A 24,045-nucleotide genomic window follows, 5' to 3' on the forward strand; every position below is an offset into this window, starting at 1 on the left:
ATATGCCTGTTGTCTTCGTCCATGGAGTTTTCTGGCAGGGATACTGGAGTGGCTTGCCAGTTCCTGCTCCAGGTGGATCACGTTTAGTCAAAACTCTATGACCTGTCCATTTTGGGTTGCCCTGCACAGCATAGCTCATAGCTTCTCAGAGTTATTCAAGCCCCTTTGCGATGACAAGGCAGTGATCCATGAAGGAGATAACTGGATATACTGCAATAATAATCTGAACTTGGTAGTTGGGATTTTCAAAACTTCCCCCTACAGAGGTTTTTGTTGAGTGACTCCTAAGAGAGAACCTTGCCTTACCTGAGCACTCCACACTTGCATCCTGGCTGTGGCTGCAGTTGTGCTCTCCCCAGGGACCTCTAGGGCATTCATAGAAGGATGTTTCTTCTCCTGTACAATTAACTCTCCCCAGCCAAATGGGACCAGATGCTTGGCCAAACCAAGCTTCACTTCGCACTCTTAAGGCATTTCCACACCCCATTTCTCCACATACAACGTTGGCATCCTGTAAATCCCAGCCAGTGCCACAGACGGACCCCCACAGCTGGTTGTGAAACACCTCTATCCGTCCAGAGCAGTTACTCGAGCCATTTATGAGATGGAGCTCTGATGGAACAAAAAAGACTTATAGTAACACATCCAAGGAGGAAACCTACAGAAATGCCTGCATGTCTTGCTGCTCATATTAAGATTCATGCAGGTGGAGGGGAAGATCACATAGGGATTTTAGTCAGTAGTAATGAAAATAGAAACAGATGCAGCCATTGCAGATATTTGTTGATTCATCCCATGTCCAGAATGGAAATCAATCCAGCAAATACAATCGATATTCTATGTTGTTGCTTTGAGGCCCCAAAAGATGCAATTGGTGGCGTTTGCTCCCCAATTCCATTGTGTTTCCTTTGCACTAAAATGAATGAGGCAGGAAAATATAGTGGCGCCATAAAATATGTAATTAATTGCATAATTTTACCACAGTCCACAGTGAGAACAATGACTTGTCAGAAGACAAACTGCAGTGGAAGGGGAACAATTGTCAGGAGCTGCATCCAGCCAGCTTACCCTCCAACATTCCTCAGATGAAAATAGGGGCATTAGCATATAAAGCCAGTAGCAGCTTAGGACCAGTTTACCTATGAGTATACCTATCTCCCTGCCTGGCAACTCCACTCCTCAGATGGGGAGCACAGCATACTCCAAATGTGGGCTTAGAATGTGTGGAGACTGTGCTTTTCATATTGCAGCTCCAGCCCTCTGGAATAAGAGGTCAGCTGAAATCAGAAAAGCACTTAGCAATTTGATACTTAGGCACCTTTGCAAGATTTTTACTTAAACTCAAATTGTTTTATTTGCAGCTGTATAGCTGAGTCCACAGCTGACAACCAAAAAACCAAGCTGAGAGCCACATCACACCTACAAGTCTGCAAGAAATGATGTCAGAGGTTTATGCCCAATTCCAGCTCTCTTGCCACACAACCCATTTCAAATTTGTTTCCAGGGCTTGTTGGAAAACTTGCCGAGATTGGCGCCAGGGAAGGCTTCCGGTTCCCGCGGACATCTTAAAGGGAGCGCAGGACAACCCCTCGGGGAGTCCTGAGCTTTTTGGGGGCGCACGGAGGCATTGCAAAGGCTCTGCGATCCTCCTAAACCCTAGGGGGGGTTACCCTGGGGGTCGTGGCACCCAGCGGCGTCCAGCGTGCTCTCCTGCACCCCGGTTTTTTGCTGTTAAGAACCGAGGAAGGGATCGAGCTGCGGACGCGAAAGGGAGAAGACCACTAGCCCCATTAAGCGCAGTCTCTGGCTCCTGATGTGAAGCGGTGAACTTCCAAAAAAGAATAAATTCGTGATATATAGAAGGAAATTAAGGATTACCTGAGATATTTGGCGAATTTGGATGGCTGAGGGCGCAAAAAGGGAGTCCGTCCCAGCAGCGGTGTGTCTATGACGCAGTTGTGAAATCGCAGGAATGGAGAACTCAAAAGTGAAACTGCCTGCTGAGTGAGGTATGCCAAAGTCCTTTGTTACTTTGTAACGAGGCAGCTGTTCTTTTTTTTTTTTGTTTAAGAAGTGAATGGGAGTTCTTTAAAGAGTTACTTTGTCTTCTTGCTGGGAAAACGGACCCTGCTGTGAGCCTCAGGCTATAAGTGTCTGATTTCAGCTCAAAGACTTGTCTGCTACGTAGCAACGTTTAACTTTGTTAAACCCTTGGTGAAGGGAGTGAAAGGTGGAAAAGAATTTAAATTGTAGCAACACTGAGGAGGGGAAAGAACTTATTTAACTGTATGTATTAGCCGGTGGGCTTTGCATATATATATATACACACACTTTTATTTTGTTGGAGAGTGCAGCGAAACCCGATCTCTTCGCTCCCTTGGGATCGGCAGAGGATCCAAGTGGATTAAGCCAGCAGTGGCTGAAGAGGATTTATCTTCTCTTTTGTGTTATACCCCCTCCTTCCATTGCTTTTATTGTTTGGATTTTCGACGCCTGATTTCTCCTGTGAAGACCTGGTTCTGACTTGCTGTGGCTTTGGTGTTTAAAGTTTATATTTTCCCTCTAAAATTTTGGATTAGGCCATCAAGAGGCTGAAGAGTTGCGGGACTTGGCTTCTTTTTTACAGGTACCGTGGTGGATTAGGCCAGTGAGTGGCTGAAGACGGGAAAGGAAAGGGAAAGGGAAACTAACTAATAGAACAATAGACAAAACTATATCTGTGTATTGCATTGTTTGAGTGGTGGATGGAAAAGTACTGAGAGGGGAGAAGAGGGGCGCCACCCGGTGGGCAGAAAATTATTGCATGATTATTTGGAAAGTATATTGGAAGTGTATTAGAGCGCCATCTGGGGGTTAGCCCAGTATTGCATGCATTTATAATTTTGGTATTAGAGCTCCACCTGGGGGACATTGGGGTATTACATCTCTTTAAATTTGTAATATTTGAAATAGGAGCGCCACCTAGAGGATAAAATTATAATTTCAGATATAATTTGAAAAATGGCAGGAAAAGAGATTAAAGATGGGGAAAAAGGATCGGCAACACCATCAGAGAGAAGAGGATCAAAGCAAGAAGAAGTCAAGGATCTGGACGTTTTATGGCAGAAAATTAAAGATGAATTAAGACAAAATGAGAAACGCATGGAAAAGAAGTTAGGGGAAGTACAGGATAATCTAGATAAAAAATTTGAAAAGGTGGAAGGGGCAGTGGGGGACCTCACAACAAAAATAAAGGATTTAACAGTGAGATCCAAAGTAACTGATGAAGCGGTGAAGAAAAATCAGAAAGAAATTAGAGATGTCAAGAAACAATCGGATAAGGTGAAAGAAAAAGTTGATAAATTAGATAAGGCCCATGAACAGATGTTGGATAACTTGGCAATGATGGAAATGAAGCAAAAACAATTAAATCTGAAATTAAGAGGTATACCAGAGGAACAAGATGAAGATATTAAAGCAAAAATCACCGCAGAACTAGCGAAATGGATGGAGAAAACAGACGAAGAAGTGAGTAACTCCATTGTCACTGCATTTAGGATTAGAGTAAAATCGGCCAAAGCCAGAGCAAGAAAAGCACCAGGAGATTGCTTGGTGATCTTCAATTCAATGGAAATGAAGAATGAGATTTTGAAATTAAGTTTTACTAACAAGTTAATTATCGGAGGAAGACCCATAATCGTCTTTAAAGAAATACCGGGAAGGTTCCTTCGCAAACGGGACGCGTATAAATCAATGGTGTCTCTACTGAGGAAGAACGGAGTACAACATAAGTGGGAGTATCCCGAAGGAATAATGTTCTATTACAAAGAGAAGAAACATATATTGACGAGTATGTTAGACATCGGGAAATTTCTAAGGAAATATGAGAAGTTCCTGGGGCCGTTGGAACCAAGTTTAGCAATTTTGGCTGCAGAGACGGAGGAAGAAGAAGAAGACGTTAGACCAAAGAAGAAAAAAGAGAAAAAGAGAGAAGAAGAGGAAGAAGATAAAGAAGAAGGAGAATCGGGGGAAGAATCTAAACCAGAGGAGGAGGAGGAAGAGGATAAAGATAGTAATAAAATACCCATCCAAGACTAAATCAGATCTTGTAACAGAATTTGAACATGGCACTCAAGGTGTTGTCATGGAATGTAAATGGATTAAATGATAAGAAGAAAAGAAATAAGATTGAACATATTTTGAAGAAAAGGAGTCTGGATGTGATTTGTTTGCAAGAAACTCATGTAGCGAAGAAACATAGTCATATTTTAATCAATAAAGGATTAGGAAAAGAGTTTATAAATTCAATTGCTAATAAAAAGAGAGGAGTAGTCTTTTATGTGAAAGAGAAATTGGATCCGAAATTGATCTCGAGAGACGAAGAGGGAAGAGTGATCGTTGTACAGATAACATTTTATGGAGAAAAAATGTTTTTGGTTGGAATTTACGCACCGAATGAAAACAAGGCAGAATTTTTTAAGAAGTTGGAGGAAGATTTAATAGAATACATGGATCAAAAGATTATCTTGCTAGGTGATTTTAATGGAGTTGCGATACCTGAATTGGACAGAACAAAAAAGAGGAAGCATGATGGAAAATTACCTAAATCGTTCTTTGAACTTACGGAAAATCTGGGGCTAGTAGATGTATGGAGAGTGAAACACCCGACGACGAAACAATTTACCTTTTTTTCAGAACCAAACCAAAGTTCGGGAAGAATTGATCATATGTGGATTTCTAAAGAATTAGTACCCAGGACAACAAAAAGTGAAATAACGCCACGGACATTGTCGGACCACAATCCAGTATTCTTGGAGATGAGAGGGAAAGAACAGAATTCCTTTAGATGGAGAATGAATGAAGAAGTGTTGGAAAATAAAGAAACTGTGGAAAAAGCAAAAGAAATCTTGAAGGATTATTTCCATTGGAATTTGCATAAAGAAACTGGAATAGATATAGTCTGGGACGCAAGTAAAGCAGTAATGAGAGGCTATTTAATACAAAAAAACAGTTATTTAAAGAAAAATAAAGAAAAGAAGAAAGAAGAAATTCTGAGACACCTCATGGAGAATGAGAAGAGGCTGATCGACAAACCGTACGATCAGCAAATTAAGAATAATATAAAGATGTTGCAAACACAATTCTCCATGTTGGTGAATCAGGAAATAGAGTGGAAGATAAAGCAGATGAAACAAAAGAATTTTGAATCGGCAAATAAAACAGGGAAATGGTTGGCCTGGCAACTGAGGAAAAGATAAAATCAAAATATAATAAACAAAATTAAAGTTCAGGAAGAAATAATTGAAGACCCAAAAGAAATCAGAAGGGCCTTTCAAAATTATTATAAAAACCTGTATAGTAAAGGAAAAGAAGATGCTAGAAAGATAAATGAATATTTGGAGAAACATAAGTTAAAGCAAATTATGGAAAAAGAGAAGAATATATTAAATGCCTCAATAACTGCACAAGAAATCCAGAATGCGATAAAGAAGATGAAGCAAGGAAAAGCGCCAGGACCGGATGGACTATCGGCAAAATATTATAAAGTACTGAATGGACAGTTGATCCCTGTATTAGTGGAAGTAATGAATAACATACTTCAAGGAGGAAAGACCCCAAACACATGGAAAGAAGCTTATATAACTTTGATACCGAAGCAAGGTTCAGATGGTTTAGACGTAAAAAACTACAGACCAATTTCATTATTGAATAATGACTATAAGCTTTTTGCAGATATAATGGCAACAAGATTGAAAGAGATCTTGAAGGACTTGATCCATAAAGACCAAGCAGGTTTTCTACCTAACCGACAATTAAAAGATAATGTAAGACATATTATAGACGTGATAGAATTCTTGGAGGTTAGGATAGATAAACCTGCGGCGCTGATGTTCATTGATGCAGAGAAAGCTTTTGATAATATATCTTGGCATTTTATGAAAAAGAACCTGGAAAAGATGAAGGTAGGGGGATGTTTCCTGAATGGGATTGAAGCAATATATTCGGAACAAAGAGCAAAATTGATAGTAAATAATGTTTTGACAGATGAATTTGAAATCACAAAGGGGACCAGACAGGGATGCCCGCTGTCCCCGTTATTGTTCATTACGGTCTTGGAAGTGCTACTAAACAGAATTAGAGAAAAACAATCCATCAAAGGAATTAAATTAGGTGCGAAAGAATTCAAACTGAAAGCATTTGCAGATGATGTAGTTGTAACTTTAGAGAACCCCAAAGAAAGTGTTGCTGAAGTGATAGAAGTGATTGAAGAATTTGGACAATTGGCAGGATTTAAAATGAATAAACAAAAGACGAAAATGATGATAAAAAATTTTGGTAAAGAAGAGAAGGAAGATTTGCAGCAAAGATATGGTATTGCGATCGTAAAAAAGGTACAATACCTTGGAATATGGATGACAACCAAAAATATAAATTTGTTTAATGATAATTATGAATTGGTATGGAAAGAAATAAAGAAAGATTTAGAGATATGGAATAGGAGGAAGTTGTCATTCCTTGGTAGAATTGCAGCTGTAAAGATGAACGTATTGCCCAAAATGTTATTCTTGTTTCAAACAATACCTATTATAAAGGGGACAAGACAATTCAAGGAATGGCAAAAAGATTTACAAAGATTTGTCTGGCAGGGGAAGAAACCAAGAATAAAATATAAAATATTGGTAGACAAGACCGAAAGAGGCGGATTCTCCATGCCAGACTTGAAATTATACTTTGAAGCGTCATGTCTCTGTTGGATAAAAGAATGGATAACATTGGAAAATACGGACTTGTTGGACTTGGAGGGATTTGACAACAGAGCAGGTTGGCATTCATATCTATGGTATGATAAGAAAAAAACCCATAAAGGATTTACGAACCATGTTATAAGAAGATCGTTATTTGAAGTATGGGAAAGAAATAAAGCCTTGTTAGAGACCAAGACGCCATGGTGGATCTCACCAATGGAAGTGATCATAGTGAAAAAAGTGAATATGGAAGGTGAGAGACCAACATATGAAAATTTTCTAAGACAATCGGAACAAGGTTGGCAACTGAAACCGTATGAAGAGGTGAAAGTATATTTGACGAGTTGGTTGCAATATCATCAAATTAATGATGTATTTGTGCAAGATAAAAAAATTGGTTTTGAGGAGAGAAGGTCCAAATTTCAAACAGAGTTGCTAGGGGGCAGAGTAAAATTGTTGTCCAAAATGTATAACTTGCTGGTAGAGTGGTATACTAAAGATGAGTTGACGAAAGAGGTAATGATAAAATGGGCTAAGGATTTTGGGCATAATATTGAATATGATGCGTGGTTGAAATTATGGAACCAAACAATAAAATTTACAGCATGTACTGCTTTGAAAGAGAATGTTTGGAAGATGATGTATAGATGGCACTTAACTCCAGTGAAATTAGCGAAAATGTATAGAATGAGTAACAGAATGTGCTGGAAATGTAATGAAAAGGAAGGGGACTTTTATCATATGTGGTGGAAATGTGAAAAGGTTAAAGGATATTGGGAAATGATATATAACGAACTGAAAAAGATATTTAAATATACTTTTCCCAAAAGACCAGAGGCCTTTCTGTTAGGACTGATAGGCCAAGAGATAACTAGGGAGGATAGTACCCTTTTCTTATATGCGACAACCGCGGCGAGGACATTATTAGCCCAAAAATGGAAAACCCAGGACTTACCGACAATTGGAGACTGGCAGACAAAGATGATTGAATATGCAGAATTAGCGAGACTGACTAGCAGGATTCGAAACCAGAGGGAGACAAGGTTTCTAAGGGATTGGAGTAAATTTGTGGACTATATGGAAATAAACTGTAAAGGTTTAAAGACACTTGCAGGCGTGAAATAAATCCTACGAATTGACCCTAAAGATTAGATACAAAGGAACTGCGAGATAAGAACTGATTAGAAAACCTTTTGAGGGGAGGGAGGGAAGTCAAGCTCGGCGGAGCATGTTTTTTTGGGATGTTTGTATTTTTGAATGTTTGTTTATGTGTTTGTTTGTCTTGTATAATGTTTTAAATGTGTTTATTTTGGAAAATTTAATAAATAACTATAAAAAAAAAGAGAGATTGGTGCCAGGGAAGACCATCACACTGCAATGTGTAGCATGTTTACTCAGCAGAAAGTTGCATGGAGTTTAAAGGTATTTATTCCTAGGGAGTGCATTGCAGCCAAGAGAGAATTAGTGCAGCAAGAGGAGCCAGGGCTCATACGAAGGGAGAGACCTGCTGCAGTCAGGAGAGGCTCCTGTAATTCTGCCCCCCCCCACAGCTGCTTTCGTCCTGCTCCTTGCCCCTAGGCTCACTTCAGCCAGCCACAAGCCTGACTCCCTGCCTTGCCAGTCCCACTCCTTTCCCCCACTCAGCTGCATACCTTGGCAACTCAAATTTCAGTGGCACCCTGTGAGGCCGAAGCCTGCCTCCCCAACTTCTTGCCTTCTATTGGCCGTAATAGTGATGGCGCCTGCTGCACAGCCCCAGAAGCTCTGTGCCCTGTGCCACCACACCAGTTACACTTAGGGCAGTTGGTGGATATGAGTCAGTCCATGACAACAGTGCTGCAAACACCTGCACCAATTCCAGGATAGGAATTACTTCTTCCCAAGGCTTCTTATTTGAAGTACAGTAATGCAGATAATGAACTTACTTGAGCATACAACTGCAGCAGCATTTAGATAATTGCATTTCAGTTCCCCCCAAGACCTTGCTGGGCATTGACTGAGAGTTGATTCTGTCCCTGTGCATCGGACATCATTCAGCCAGGTGGGGGCAGTGCCTCTTGCAAATTCTGCATTCCATAGGGCTGATCTTGCATCTCCGCAGCCCAACTGCCGGCATACAACTCTGGCATCCTCCATGTCCCAGCCGTGACCACAAACTTTGCCCCACTGGCCATGAAGGAGCACTTCAACCCTTCCGCTGCAGTGACTTGAACCTCCTACCAGCCTGATCTCCGCTTGGGATGACTTTGCAGCATCTGAGTCTGAAGCTGCACCTGGGTCAAGCAAATGCCAGAGAGTGGGTGAGGAAATGGGATTACAGAAATTCATCCTGTGTATAACCATTCTGCAAGTACCGGTAGCCACAGGATATAAAAAGTGGGTGAGATAAAGGGGAGCAGCAACCAGTCAGTCAGTCAGGGCATGAAGCTGGGAGCCATCCCATCCTCCTTGCTGGAATTTTATTGGTTTTTGTTTTTTATATTGTTTTGTCAGCTGTTTATAAGCTTTTAGGCAGAAAAGATGACATAGAAATATACCCATAGCAAACTTAGAAAGATAGCCTTTTGATTCTTTGCACTACTCACAGCGGACCAATAGATAAAAAGTATTTAAAAACCACCTTTCATCACTACATCACTTAGCATATAAGTAATCCTAAGTAAACCATTCCTGTTGATGGTGGCTGCTCCATTTGCACTGACCATGCTCAGATTTGAGTGACAGCAGGGGGAGAGGAGCTGTCCTCTTCTAGCAGCATTTAGCACCTCCAGGAGCCCTCCTAAACCTTTACTCTGATGTGGGAAATGCCAGTGGTCAGCACATGCATAACAAATATTCACCACATGAAATGTATGCGGTAAATTAATCTTATGTTTACAGAGGTGGTTTTGTTTTAACCAGGTTCCCGCTTGCAATTATGAGAGCAGCTCAAAAGGCACAAATTTGTAGCAGATCTTTCTTCTATTCCTTGCCATGAAAAGCTTTCCCTGCTGAATCTTGAAGATCAGTCTGGTCTTACAATTTTCTGCAGTAGATTAGGAGTGTTTGGGTTATTGCTACTACTTTTCTTGTCAATTCCCATGGCAACCTTTAATACAATATGCAGCGATGCCCCCCATTTATGGATTCCTTTCCCCTTGCAAATAAGGCTGTCACCAACCACTGTAAATTATTTGTGCCAGCTAAAGATCAATTTATCCAATAGGAGTCTCTCTGCCTCCACATCTGAGCCCCTCCCCACGAAAAAGGGTGCCTTGCTGGTGGCAGAGAGGAGGAAGAGGAGCCGCCAGCAGCCACCGTAACACAGATGTGTGACATCACACACATGATGCACAACATTGCGTCATTTTTTGGGGGGAGCACCCCTCAAAAAACGTGGTGCAACATCGCGCGCTGTGCGTGTGACGTCACACACACAATGTGCAGGCACGTTACGGCGGTGGGCACCCCTGACCCATGGCATCCCTACCATAAAGGACCATTCTGTGCCCTCAGTCTCTACCCCTCTATATGACTCATGTGATTTTGTATGATTTTGACAACAATTATGGTCTGTGTTGTGAGAATAGGAACAGGTCTGGCAAAGGCTTTGCACTGGCTGCCTTCAGGGTCTGGGAAAGGGCAGATCACGCCTTAGTTTTTGAACTTACCTGAACACACAAGAACAGCATAATGACATTTCATTAAGAACACCCCTCCTTGGCACTGATGGATGGCTGATTCTGTTCCTGCGCAATAGGTATTTCTTAGTGTGATTCCTGTTCTCCATTGTTCCTCCTCTGTAGTGAGGATTACATCTCCACAGTCTAGCTGTTGGCATATAGCTCTGGCTTTCTCAATATTCATGCCATTGTCACAAACAATGTTCCATTGACCATTAAGGAAAATTTCAGCCTTTCCACAGCAGCGATTTCGGCTTTCCACCAGCCTGATTTCTACGAGGCCTAAATCTGCAATAACTGTTGGATTATTCACACCTGGGTAAAGCAAATTCAGGATAGTGGGTAAGAGGAGCAGTCTAAGGGGGACAGCTCCGTTGTGCAATTATGTTGAAAGAAACATCAAGTTAGAATAAGTGGATAGCTTAGAAGAGCATAACTACTATCTTGCTGGATAAGACCAGCCGGATAAGACCACCCACACCCTCTAGGTGCCATTAGCTGCTCACAAGCCCCACATAGCAGTGGTGACCATCCTATATCCTTTGTCTTAAATACCCAGTATCCTGCCTCTGACAGTGGAGGTTCCAATGAGCTATCCTAGCTGGAGTCTGTTGAGGGGGCCATTCCTTCATGCTAATGTACCTGCAGGACTGAGAGGGAGAAAAAGAAGGCATACTGTTTAAAAGTCTTTCATATGCCAAAGAACCATATTTATCACTAGTGAAGCTAGGTACTATGGACATACACCTGCCAACCCTCTGCAATCAGTTGTGAATCACACACTTAGCATTTCTCTCCACTCTCACCCCCCCCCCGCTGTTATTCCATGCTCTACATCTGCTTCTACATTCCTGAAACGTGAGAAGAGCAAAACAAGCAAACGACAGTTGGCCAACCCTGATTGGGTTGACGGTGCTTCCAGATGACTTGTTTATTGAGCTGTGATGCTGATTGGTTTGAAGGAAAGCTAGGTGACATCTCAAACTACCCAGTGCGTTCTCCCATTATTCTCCTTACTAGTGTCATTCAGCCCGTTTAATAAACGAGCGCTAGAACATTCGGCCTTTTTCGGTGGCAGCGGCGCGTGGGGGGCTTTTATTCCTCGTCTAATTGATTGTTCCTCCCCCCTCCCTTTGATCCTTAATTTATCCCTAATTTTCTCCCCCCCCCGGTTCCCAAACCCCAAGCCAAAGCCCCCCCTTTTTTTACCTTTACAGCCCGGGCTCGGCTGGGGGGGGTGCGGGGGTATTTCTTCCTTTACCCCCTCCGAAGCTTGTGTTTGGAGTGCGGATCCCTCACCACCCTGTTTTCGCGCGCTTTTTGTGCCTGCCGTTTGGTTCCTATTTTTTCCCCATCAATAGCGCTGCTGCTGCCAGGGCCCAGTGGCCGAATTCTGTCTCCTGGACGGCCCGGGCGGCTGCTCCGGGGTGTACGCCCAGTTTTTCGGGGGTGGTGGGGGTGGGGGTGGCTCCCGCTACTTTTGTTGGCCTCCGCGGCTGTTTTTCAGTCGCCTGCGGCGTCCGGGAGGGAGCTTTGCCGTCCGCGGGGCTTGCGCCCACCCCGGCACTTTCTGAGGGTCCCGCAGTTGGCGCTGAGCATTCGGTGGCCTCCCTGCGCCTTTCCTGGCTGTTTCGGCCCAGCGGGGGTCTCCCGGTTGCTTGCGCTGTTTGGGCCTCAATTTCGGGCCTGTTAGTGAGGAGAAGCCAGGGCCTCGATTTTTTGGTCGTCCCGGCTTCCTCCTCAGGCCCTTGGGCACGTTGAGAGAGGGCCTGCCCTGCTTAGGGGCCTTGCTGCCTGCTCCTGCCTTCCATCTGGTGGCCTCTGTTTTAACTGCTTATTGAGCCAGTGCAGGGCAGAGGGGTGGGGGGTGGGGTGGGGAGAGTGTATGTGTGTGTGTGTGCGTGCAGTCTCTGCATCCAATCCCTGTGTCCCTGGGGCACATGCTCAGTAGCGCGGAAAACAGGACACATGGAAAACTGGACGCAGAGACACTTGCACTTTATTATATAGGATGGCAAAAAGTCTGATCCTTTGGCAGGGTGTGTTTGTATGAGTTGCGGCACAACTTCTCCTACTCAGATTTAATTTCACAGCCTAAATTTGCCAGTATGTGGTTGAATGTAGTTGAATCCAACCCCAAAAAAACAACAACCAGGGATCGTCTGGCAGAGCCCAAAGTCTACGTTTTCTGCAAATAAGCAATACTGATTCCACCATTTTGGAATCAGTATGTGTGAAAATATATTTTAAAGAAATAATAAAATGAGCATCTGTAACCTTGTTTCAAGACGATTGATTGATTTACTGACATATGTACACATACACATGTAATTTTTATTATGTTTTGACCTGTTATGGATTTTTTTAATCTTTTAAAGTATTCTATGGTTTCACTTTTCCTATTATTATGCTTTATTATGACGAATGTTGGGTTTTTCCTTTTGTTTTTCAGAATTGTAATCTGCTCTGAGATGCCATCTTAGCCATGAAGAGCAGGCTGTAAATATTTGAAATAAATAAATCCTGATAATGTGAAAACCAACAAACATGTAGGATCAATCCATAGTTATGAACTCACCTGAGCACACAACACCTGCATCCTCCTCATGTTTGCAGTCATGTTCTCCCCATGGCATTTTGGGGCATTGATAGAGGTTGGATTCTGTCCCTGTGCATCTGACATCATCCAGCCAGATAGGGCCAGTGCCACTTCCAAATTCGGCAGCCTGTAGGGCTGATTCTGCATCGCCGCAGGCCAACTGCCGGCATACAACTCTGGCATCCTCAAGGCCCCAGTAGTGACCGCATACTGTGCCCCACTGGCCATTATGCAGCAATTCAACTCTTCCACGGCAGTGATGTGAGCCGTCCACCAACTTGATTTCCACTCGACTTGAGTCTTCAGCATCTGAATCTAACATCATGCCTAAGGAAAGCAAATTCCAGAGAGTGAGGTAGCACATGAGACAAGATGTAGTTCTCTTCTGCATGATCATTTTGAAAGTAGGACAATGGATAAGATAAAGGGACAAGCCATAAGGCTAAAAATAGTCCTGCTTCCTGTGAGGCAGGCTTCTTGCTTTGAGAATTCAGGCAGACTGAAGGGGAGACTTGGAAAAGTGGAAGAGAAGCAAGGGGAAAAGCAGTAATGTTTTTTATATATGATTTAAGGGACTTAAAAGACTATGAATCAAAATAGAGATGCTATATGTACTTTTCCTTGTTTATTTGTTTAATAAAAACAATTTTTTAAAAAATATCAACAACCTCAGATATGCAGATGACACAACCTTGATGGCAGAAAGTGAGGAGGAATTAAAGAACCTTTTAATGAGGGTGAAAGAGGAGAGCGCAAAATATGGTCTGAAGCTCAACATCAAAAAAACCAAGATCATGGCCACTGGTCCCATCACCTCCTGGCAAATAGAAGGGGAAGAAATGGAGGCAGTGAGAGATTTTACTTTCTTGGGCTCCTTGATCACTGCAGATGGTGACAGCAGTCACGAAATTAAAAGACGCCTGCTTCTTGGGAGAAAAGCAATGACAAACCTAGACAGCATCTTAAAAAGCAGAGACATCACCTTGCCGACAAAGGTCCATATAGTTAAAGCTATGGTTTTCCGAGTAGTGATGTATGGAAGTGAGAGCTGGACCATAAAGAAGGCTGATTGCTGAAGAATTGATGCTTTTGAATTCTGGTGCTGGAGGAGACTCTTGAGAGTCCCATGGACTGCAAGAAGATCAAACCTATCCATTCTTAAGGAAATCAGCCCTGAGTGCTCACTGGAAGGACAGATCCTGAAGCTGAGGCTCCAATACTTTGGCCACCTCATGAGAAGAGAAGACTCTCTGGAAAAGACCCTGATGTTGGGAAAGATTGAGGGCACTAGGAGAAGGGGACGACAGAGGACAAGATGGTTGGACAGTGTTCTCATAGCTACGAACATGAGTTTGACCAAACTGCAGGAGGCAGTGGAAGACAGGAGTGCCTGGCGTGCTATGGTCCATGGGGTCACGAAGAGTCGGACACAACTAAACGACTAAACAACAACAACAAAATTTTTAAAAACCAACCCTGGGGCTATGTTCCCAACTGTTCTTGGGGTTAATTCCATATTGAAGGACTTCAGTTTCTCCAAATTTAATACTCATAAGTGTAAAAACAAAACAGTTGTGACCAAAAGAGTGAATGGAAGTGAATGGCAGTTCTGAAGATTTGGAGTTCAGAATCTGAATTTGGATTGCCAAACCTAGACTCTAACTGCACCAGTGGGCAGGGCTTGCACAGCGCTTGTATTTATTTACCACTTCAGAGAGCCAGCTCTTCCCTTATTCTCCTTTTACCTGTCAACAATACTTTCAAAAGAAAAAAATCACCATCTAGAAAGTAGCTAGTAAATTAATCTTGGGAAGGCTTGGTCACATCTGGGATTGACAATTTTATTACTGGTCTCTGATTTGGGGCTTTAAAAGCAATTGGCCATGTAAGCATTGTGAGGTAATTATGCTTCTTTCCATCCAATGAAAAGCTTCACTTGCAAGATCTTGCATATCAGGCTGGCCTAAAAGGCACAGGATTAATTCAGGGTACATTTTCTGATCAATTGGCAACTCTAATGTACATGGTGGGACGCGGGTGGCACTGTGGGTTAAACCACAGAGCCTAGGGTTTGCCGATCAGAAGGTCGGTGGTTCGAATCCCTGTGACGGGGTGAGCTCCCGTTGCATGGTCCCAGCTCCTGCCAACCTAACAGTTCAAAAGCACCTCAAAGTGCAAGTAGATAAATAGGTATTGCTCCGGCGGGAAGGTAAATGGTGTTTCCGTGCGCTGCTCTGGTTCACCAGAAGCAGCTTAGTCATGCCGACCACATGACCTGGAAGCTGTACACCAGCTCCCTTGGCCAATAAAGTGAGATGAGCGCCGCAACCCCAGAGTCGTCCGCGACTTGACCTAATGGTCAGGGGTCCCTTTACCTTTACTAATGTACATGGTAATGTACATGGTAATGTAAAAAGCAAACAAAACAGGACTTGACATAAGTGATCAACTTACCTGAGCAGACAACACCAGCATCTTCCTCATGTGTGCAATCATGCTCTCCCCAGTTGCTTGCAGGACACTGACTGAGTTCTGGTTCCGTCCCTGAGCATCGGACCTCATCCAGCCAGATGGGTCCCGTTTCCCCCCCAAATTGTGCTTCAAGTGTGGCTGATATTGCAGGTCCACATCTTAGCTGTCGGCACACAACTGTGGCTTCCTCAATGCCCCAATCGTCATCACAAATGGTGCCCCATTGGCCGTTATGGAGAAATTCAACCATTCCATTGCAGTGACTTGTACCATTCACCAGCCTTATCTCCCACGGTCCTGCATCTGCAATAGATGAGTCCACCACCACACCTGGGCAAACCAAAGTTCAGAGAACCAGTTAGCAAGTCAGATGAGATTTCTTCCCACCTATTACAATTTTTAAAATAGCATCAGGCTGTGACAACTGTCTTGCTGGCAGGAAAAGGTCTTTCTGTTTGTTTTGGTATAAAAAGAATTGGCAAAACAAACAAACAAAAGAGGACAAATAAACAACAACAAAAAGAAAAAAAATCCTTCTGGTCCTGCATGTGACTTTTTGCCATGATAATTCAGACTTTTCCCCTCTGCTAGCTGCATACAGTCAACCTGGGTATAAAACATATTCCAGTGTGACTTAATTAGATTCCTTAAGTACAATTTTTAAGAACTGTGGGAGACAACCAAGAATGACATTAAGAGATGGAAACTGGAAGTTTTCACTCTAATGGATGGACTAGCTCTAACTAAAATGGTTATCCTCACTAGATTGACTTATTCAGTGCTCTCTTTTTTCTAGGAGAATAGGTGCTGGTACTCACCATGAAGTTGTTATACTAAGTGCCACACTTTTTAACAACAATAAGAACAGAGGTGCCAGTACTGTGTACCCTTGGGTACCCCCTAAAAATAGAGAGCACTGGACTCATTTACAGTGGTACCTCTACTTACGAATTTAATGCGTTCCGAACTCACATTTGTAAGTAGAAAAAAATTGTAAGTTGAATCCCATAGGAATGCATCAGGAGAAAAAAATTGTAAGGCCTTCCCTATCTAAAAATTCATAAGTAGAAAAAATCCTATCTAAACCACATCCAAGATGGCGGACGGAGCTCCATTCGTAAGTAGAAAGATTCGTAAGTAGAGTTATTCGTAAGTAGAAGTACCACCGTATTCCAAACTTCCCGTCTGAATTTTCCCTTAACAATTAGCCATTTGATAGAGAAGACTTAATTCTTTTAATTTTGCTCATTAGAGACCGAGTACTGGGCAGAAATTTCTTCATTTTTCAGCTCAAGAGGGAGGGTGCTATTTTTATATCTCCAATTTAGTTGTGCTATGTTGCAGATTGTCAGGAACAAGTGCTGGGTTCACGTAGAACTGGAAAGGTAGATAGCATTCCCTTTGATGTCTCCAAAAATAAAATTTGAACCACAGTCTTTCTGAGTTGGCTCAGAAAAGCTGCTGTTCTAGTGCCTACATTGTCTCCTTCGATTTCTTAGGCATTGCAACCCACTTTTTATAATAAATGCCATGCTGATGACAGAGGCCAGCTTTCGGCTTTCAAATTTCAGCAGCACCCTGTGCAAACCCAAAATTCAGAGCCCTCCTCCCTCTCGCTTTCCCTTCTGCTCAGTTCACTATGTCGTGGTTGTGGCACCTTGTGACACACCCTAGGCTCAGTGCCCAGTGCAGTGGAACCAGTGCTGTTGCCCTAAATCCACCTCTGCTGATGGTGTCAGTGGGCGGCATGCCAAATAACTTTATCATCAATATGATTTCTGTGACAATGCTGCTCCTATTTCAGAAAGGCAAAAAAGACAATCACAGGAATGTATAATCAGAGCAAAGACAAAAATATGCCTTGATAAATCCCTGAATGATACTAAAACTCAACTAATGATAACTCAAAGAAACATAATAGGTTTAAACTTCCCCAAAGAAACTTGGTATAGAAAAGACATGAAAGTTTAGGGGCTGGTAGTGTGAGGCCATTGACTATCACAACTAGGAGAGCTTTTACAGTCCTTTACTTAATCTTTTCCTAAGAGCAATGATATACATTAGTTGAATTGTCCCATAGGTTAGCTAACCTTTAGTTTAAACAACGACTATAGATCTGTGGAGGGCGGCATCTTATCTTGGGGAAGTTTATCCCTGACTGCTATGTAATTTTCAATTCTTTTCAGAGTTTACAGCTCCTGTTTAGTTTTTGATTATAAGGAAACCTCAGCCCCTAAACATTTTCCTTCTGAGGAAACAGATAGAAATTTTCCAGTGAAACGAGTCACTTAGCCGGCACCTCGTCAAGGTTTACTTTATTTAGAGGTTACTTTGGGAAATTCATGTCTTTTCTATACCAAGTTTCTTTTGGGAAGTTTAAACCTATTATGTTTCTTTGAGTTATCATTAGTTGAGTTTTAGTATCATTCACTTCATCAATCTCATTTCAGGAATTTATCACGGCATATTTTTGTTTTTGTTTTCGCTCCTATTTCAGAGCAGCAGCTAAGACACAGGTTAGGGGACACCCATTTACCATGGCTGTTGTGCTGCCAACTCATAACTGCCAAGTCTCCCGTATTCCCCGGGAAATCCCCATTTTTCCAGCTGTTCCTAGCTGAAAAAAATTGTTTTTTTTTGTTTTCCCCCGGTTTATTCTGGTGCGACGGCCATTTTGGAACTGGGCGGAGCATGCTCAGAAGCGACTTTTGATGCTGCTCTGCCCAGTTCCAAAATGGCTGCAGTGCGACTTCTGCTACGGTGGCCATTTTGGAACTGGGCAAAGCAGCATCAAAAGTCACTTCTGAGCATGCTCCGCCCAGTTCCAAAACAGCAGCAGTGCTACTTCCGGTCTGCTACTTCCGGCCCGGTCCCTTATTTCTCTGACAGCAACTTGACAGGTATGTGCCAACTTTCCACATTTTAAATAAAAGGATCACATGGGAAGCCACCACCCACTGATTATTGGATTTTGATAACTTAGTAAAACATAGCATTTCATAAAATTTATATATCCCTTGGTTGGAAAATAAAATAAAATCAAAACAGTTTAAAAAGCAATAAAGCAATTAGGATTCAGGAAAGTGTTTTATCTTTTTTAACTGGTGTGTGTGTGTGGGTAGGTATTTTTCCTGGACAGGGGCACTGTGAAAACTGCAATAAACCTTTCCTCGCTAGCTTCTGTTTCATCTCAACTCAGCTTGAGGAAACTCTGTCATCTGTACTGTCAATGTTCCTGCGGCTTCAGCTGGTATCTTTGAGAATGTCATACGGTGGCAGCCTAAGCATGAGGCAAAGGAATGCCATTTGCCTCACGTAGGGGACCTGAATCCCACCCCACCCCTGCTCCACCTCTGCTATTGTGCCACTGTCAGCCCCACCTATGCTGTCAACGCAGCACCATTGCCCTCACCACTGCTGCTGCACCCTTGCCACTGCACCCTTGTTGATGTGTCGTGGCAGCAGCATAGCTGCAGTGGCAGATTAGGGTGGTACAGTTGCAGTGAAGGAGGCTGAGGGCAGTGCGGGCATGATGGTGGGGGCAAGGAGGGCGCAAGTCAGGGACCCAGATCTGTGGAGGGCGGCATCACCATGGGGGTGGGGGCAGAGTTAGGGTGTTTGTCTACAGCAGCATAATGTCTCAGGCCAGCAGCACCCATTGATCCAACTCAACTCTCCTGTATCATCTTTTCTCTCTTTCTCTAAGGGGCACAGCCCATCGCTGGGTTACTGCTGGGTGTTTCAGATCATCTATATTTTCACTGTCACTGCATATACCAAGCTCCTGAATGATTACTACCTCTAGCATTATTATTATTATTATTATTATTATTATTATTTAAAATTCTATACCACCCTTCATCTGAAGATCACAGGGTGGTCTACAATATAAAAGCAAAGAATACATAGCATAAAAACAAACAAAAATAATACCCCACCAGTATTCGACTCTCTTTCAAAACTCCTATCCAATCGCCACTCACTTCCAACATCCCAACCACACAATCTCCCCCACTAACACCTCCCCTCATTGACCTAATATACTTGCCTACACATTTAGCGCAATACATACCATCACATACAAGTTTACCATAATCAATATTTACACAATATCATGGATCCAGACAGCAGAACCTTGTACATGGCAAAGGGGGAGCTGTCGGGGATTGAAGAGGCACTGGGGACCAAGGCATGTCTGAAAGCAGCCTAAAGCCCACAGAGGGGACCCAGCCCATCATTTGAGAAACAGTGGTCTACATTTTACTTGGGTTTGCCTACATAAGTCATGGAATTGATGTCAAATATGAAAAATGTCATCCTCCTGGTTCAGTTCCTGACCCACATAGTCTCCCACTTTCTCTTCCTTGCTGCTGCTCCTCTCCATCAACTCTTTAGAACGTGCTCCTTCCCAGCTCTGGCTGGAAAACTGGAGGAAATCTTCAGCCAGGGTTGGAAATGTCAGGAAGAACAAGAAATGCAAAAGCTGGAGAATACCCAACACCCATTTTGGGTGCTTTATGGTGGAAATTGCAAATACACAAAGACTAAGTAGAAGTAAAACTCGATAGAGTTCCTTCTCTCCACAAGCGTGTAGAGCCTGGGAGAGACAGTCTATGGAAAAAAGCCCTAAATGCTCCATTTGCTTTCAACCTCAGATTGCTCACTTGGAGCTGCCTGGAGTCCTGCAACCTGACCCTCTTCATTGCTTTCCCCTAGGTATGGTAGCAGTGGTGCAAAATTTGGAAGGATGTAAAGCACTCAGAACTGTGTTTGGAAGCAAGCATCTGCTCTGGCAGGAACCGACTGGGATGCCAAACCTATAAAGGACGACCAGAGGTAAAGCTGGATGGAGCTGCAGAACCAGTGAGGTCCAAGTTGGCAAGTGCAGCTTGCCATGAAGATGTAAGAAAAACAGCCCTGGGTGGAGAGGAGAAGCCACGGCACTGAGCTCCTATTTTGCCCCATCCCACTACCCTCCCAAATTAATATTCTCTTGCCTGCTGATACTCAACTCCAAGTACTCTTCTCTGACCAGGCAGCCACCATTCTGGAAAGGAGATGATTCTATTAATAAAAAAGGTATCTGAACAGCAGGAACTAAAGCTGGGTCTCTGGTCCTCCCATCCAGCCATTGCACTGATCATCAGTGATACTAACCCAGGAAGAAAATGCTGAAAGGGAACTTCATGCTGAAAGTCCATTCAGCCCAGTAGCCAGGTGTGTCCTTTTCTACTGTCCCATGAAGGAAGATCTCCTCTGGAAGCTGCAGCATCTCAACTACCACACTCCCCTGCAGCATAGCTATTTCCTATCAGATATCATTTCTTTTGATCGGAGGGGATGGTTTGCCTTTGTAACCAACCAGCACCACATGACAAAAACTTCTCTTATCAGTGTGCAGTCACTGCATGCAGGAAATAGGAGCCCACAAAGGAACCTATTTTTAATGTTGTGAGTGTTTAGCCTGGACTATGTGAACGTGCATTTTCTGATGCCTCCTCAAGCAGATTATCGGATCCTTAGGAGCATTGCTATGGTGAATGAGATTGAATCTCACTTTAAGATTTTGAAGCTGGGGAGGTGGGGATCTGGATTCTGTCTCATGTTAAACCTCCAAGGTATACTTTTCCAGGATGTGCGGAATCACTTAGTTACCAGACCAAGGCATTTAAGCGACTTAGTGCATCCAAATATATATAAAAAATAAAAAAAGTTCAGGAGCACCTTAGAGACCAACTAAGTTTGTTCTTGGTTCTTGGTTCTTGGTATAAGCTTTCGTGTGCATGCACACTGAAGACGTGTGCATGCACACGAAAGATTATACCAAGAACAAACTTATATATATATATTTTTCAACTGCGTCAGACCAACATGGCTACCTACCTGAATCTTAGTGCATCCAGTCACAGAACAAAGCAGCTGATAAGTTTGTGAGCTCCTGGGACTTTGAGGAAGATATTAGCCCTCCAGTAGCCTGGTTCAAAGGACATGCCAAGCCCAAACTTGACTTAGCAGGGAAAGGGAAAGGAACCCTGGATGATTAAGTCCAGTCAAAGGCGACTATGGGGTTCCGGCACTCATCTCGCTTTCAGGCCAAGGGAGCCGGTATTTGTTCACAGACAGCTTTCCTGGTCATGTGGACAGAATGACTAAACAGCTTTTGGCACAACGGGACACTGTGGTGGAAACCAGAGCACATGGAAACACCATTTACCTTCCCGCTGCAGCAGTACCCATTTATCTACTTGCACTGGTATGCTTTTGAACTGCTAGGTTGGCAGGAGCTGGGACAGAGCAACAGGAGCTCACCCCGTCGTGCAGATTCAAACAGCTGACCTTCTGATCAGCAAGCCCAAAAGCCTCAGTAGTTTGGATCACAGCAACATGTGAACATGATGTGAGTGCCCTGATAAGGCTGCTAAGCAATGGCAACAGATTTGGGAGATACAGGAGCAAGAACAGCTGCCTCACCCTTCAACTTCCTCTTCTACTTTTAACTGATTAACTAAATCATTTCTGCATAGACTTGCTGAAACAAACAAAAAAATACAATGTGATAACTATATCCTTGAAATCTTCAGCTGTGTCGTGGAGATCAGAAAACAAGATAATCATCTGAAACATACACCAGAGGCATTACTTCATGGCTGACATTTATTATGAATTATTCTAATTAGAGAACCCCTTTCGGACTGTTTGTGTGAAAAGGAAAAGGAATGAATTTCAGACATTTGTGTCTGAAGATTGGGGAAACATTACTTAGCAGAAAGCAGAACAGTTGTATATCACCCTAGCAGGAATGTTTTGAATAATTTCTTTTATGTAACTGGCAGACAGAAAATCAGAAATCCCCTTTTCTTCTCCTTTTCTTGCCTTTCCCCCTTTCTTCTTTCTTTTTTTCTCCCCCCCCCTTTGGTGTCCTCTGTCCTGGGTCATTACTGGGGTCCAAGGATTAGACACACATGGTTGGTGGAAGAACCTTGAGTGAGAGGCAGGGAAGGGAAATCTCCCAGGATGAGAGACTGGGAGAAGAATGAAAAACTCTCAGTTGAGAGCTAAGAGAGCCCACCACTTTCTGTGTGCGACAAGGGTTAAAAGCTAACTTTGAGAGCGGACTCTGCATTTTCTTTTCTTTTCCCTGTTTTTGTTTTTATCTATATTAATTCCTTTTATCTTATTGTATTATGAAAAAGCTTCAGAAAAATCAGAAAGCTAGTTTTGGATAAAGAGACTTGTACATTGTTTCTGCACTTTAGATCTGCTGCTGCAGGTTTTCCTCCCGTTAATTTTTCTGGAGGCTGTTATTAAATATGTTTTATGATTGCACCTGAGCTGGGTTTTTGTTTTCTTTATAAGCACTTTGAGTTGGTTTGGCAGGAAAAAGTGATGGATGCATTTAATAAATAATAAATAATATTTGCATGAGTTAAAGAATTAATTGCTGGGATGACATAGTATATAATTCAACATTGCTGTTTGGTATGGATTATGTACTATTAGGGATGCGGGTGGCACTGTGGTCTAAACCACAGAGCCTAGGGCTTGCTGATCGGAAGGGCGGCGGTTCGAATCCCTGCGATGGGGTAAGCTCCCGCTGCTCGGTCCCAGCTCCTGCCAACCTAGCAGTTCGAAAGCACGTCAAAGTGCAAGTAGATAAATAGGTACCACTCTGGCAGGAAGGTAAATGGCGTTTCTGTGCACTGCTCTTGTTCACCAGAAGTGGCTTTGTCATGCTGGCCACATGACCCAGAAGCTGTACGCCGGTTCCCTCAGCCAGTAAAGCGAGATGAGCACCGCAACCCCAGAGTCATTCGCGACTGCACTTAATGGTCAGGGGTCCTTTACCGTTATGTACTATTATGTATCATTATGCATTTATTATAAATTGTATTTATATAACTCTTAATTTTTTTAATTGAATGACTATTATATGTTGACATACATTGTTTCTTATGTTCTATGCTTTCGACTGCCCTGCGGTCTATTGAAGCAGTATAGTGTAGGTGTGTGTTTGTGTGTGTGTATAAATAGATGAGGGAATATATGGGCTTCTTTCTCTCTTTTTTGCTTAAAGTGCATACAGAAAAAACCTGAGTGGTGAATCATGAGGAGGTCTGAAGTCCAATCCTTTTATATGTCACATTATGACCTGCATGGGTTTCATGATGGGTCTGTACAGAAGTCATACTCACTTGTTCAAATTGTGTTAACGTCCGTCAATGTAAAGCAGTTACCCACGGCCCTTCCTTATGCTATTGCAGTATCTAGGGAGCACATCTCCCAATCACACATAGAGGCAGAGAAAACAAAGCTTGACTTTTCCTGAATTCAGACCTGATAGAACACCTTTGGAGAGACACTGCAGGTTAGTTCTCCAATTTAATACCGGTACTTCAATGTCAGCAGGTCAGGGATAGTGATAGATGATCTCTTTGCTGTCTGTGTGCACGTCTGTGTCTGGCTGGCTGTGTGTGGTTGGGGGGAACCAAAAGGAAGGCAAGTCTAGGTGCGAGAAAAGTTGAACAATGGAGAGAATGGAGCGTCATTTGGCAGGTTAAGCTGAGAGACAGAAACATCACATTTCCAA

General features: G+C 42.9%; 1 protein-coding gene across 1 annotated transcript in view; it reads right to left on the reverse strand.

The window, feature by feature from the left end:
* LOC118095496 (scavenger receptor cysteine-rich domain-containing protein DMBT1-like) overlaps positions 1 to 10,207 on the reverse strand; it is a 37,738-nt gene extending 27,531 nt beyond the window's left edge. Inside the window, exons 1-3 of the mRNA XM_088654730.1 lie at positions 10,195 to 10,207; positions 8,651 to 8,998; positions 307 to 612 (exon numbers count right to left, since the gene is read on the reverse strand). Of these exons, the coding sequence (XP_088510856.1) occupies positions 307 to 612; positions 8,651 to 8,998; positions 10,195 to 10,207 (667 nt within the window). The remainder of the gene's footprint in view (positions 1 to 306; positions 613 to 8,650; positions 8,999 to 10,194) is intronic.
* Positions 10,208 to 24,045: the final 13,838 nt, after the last annotated feature.

This window comes from Zootoca vivipara, chromosome 12 (genome assembly GCF_965207765.1).
Source record: "Zootoca vivipara chromosome 12, rZooViv2.hap1.1, whole genome shotgun sequence".
Taxonomy (NCBI): domain Eukaryota; kingdom Metazoa; phylum Chordata; class Lepidosauria; order Squamata; family Lacertidae; genus Zootoca; species Zootoca vivipara.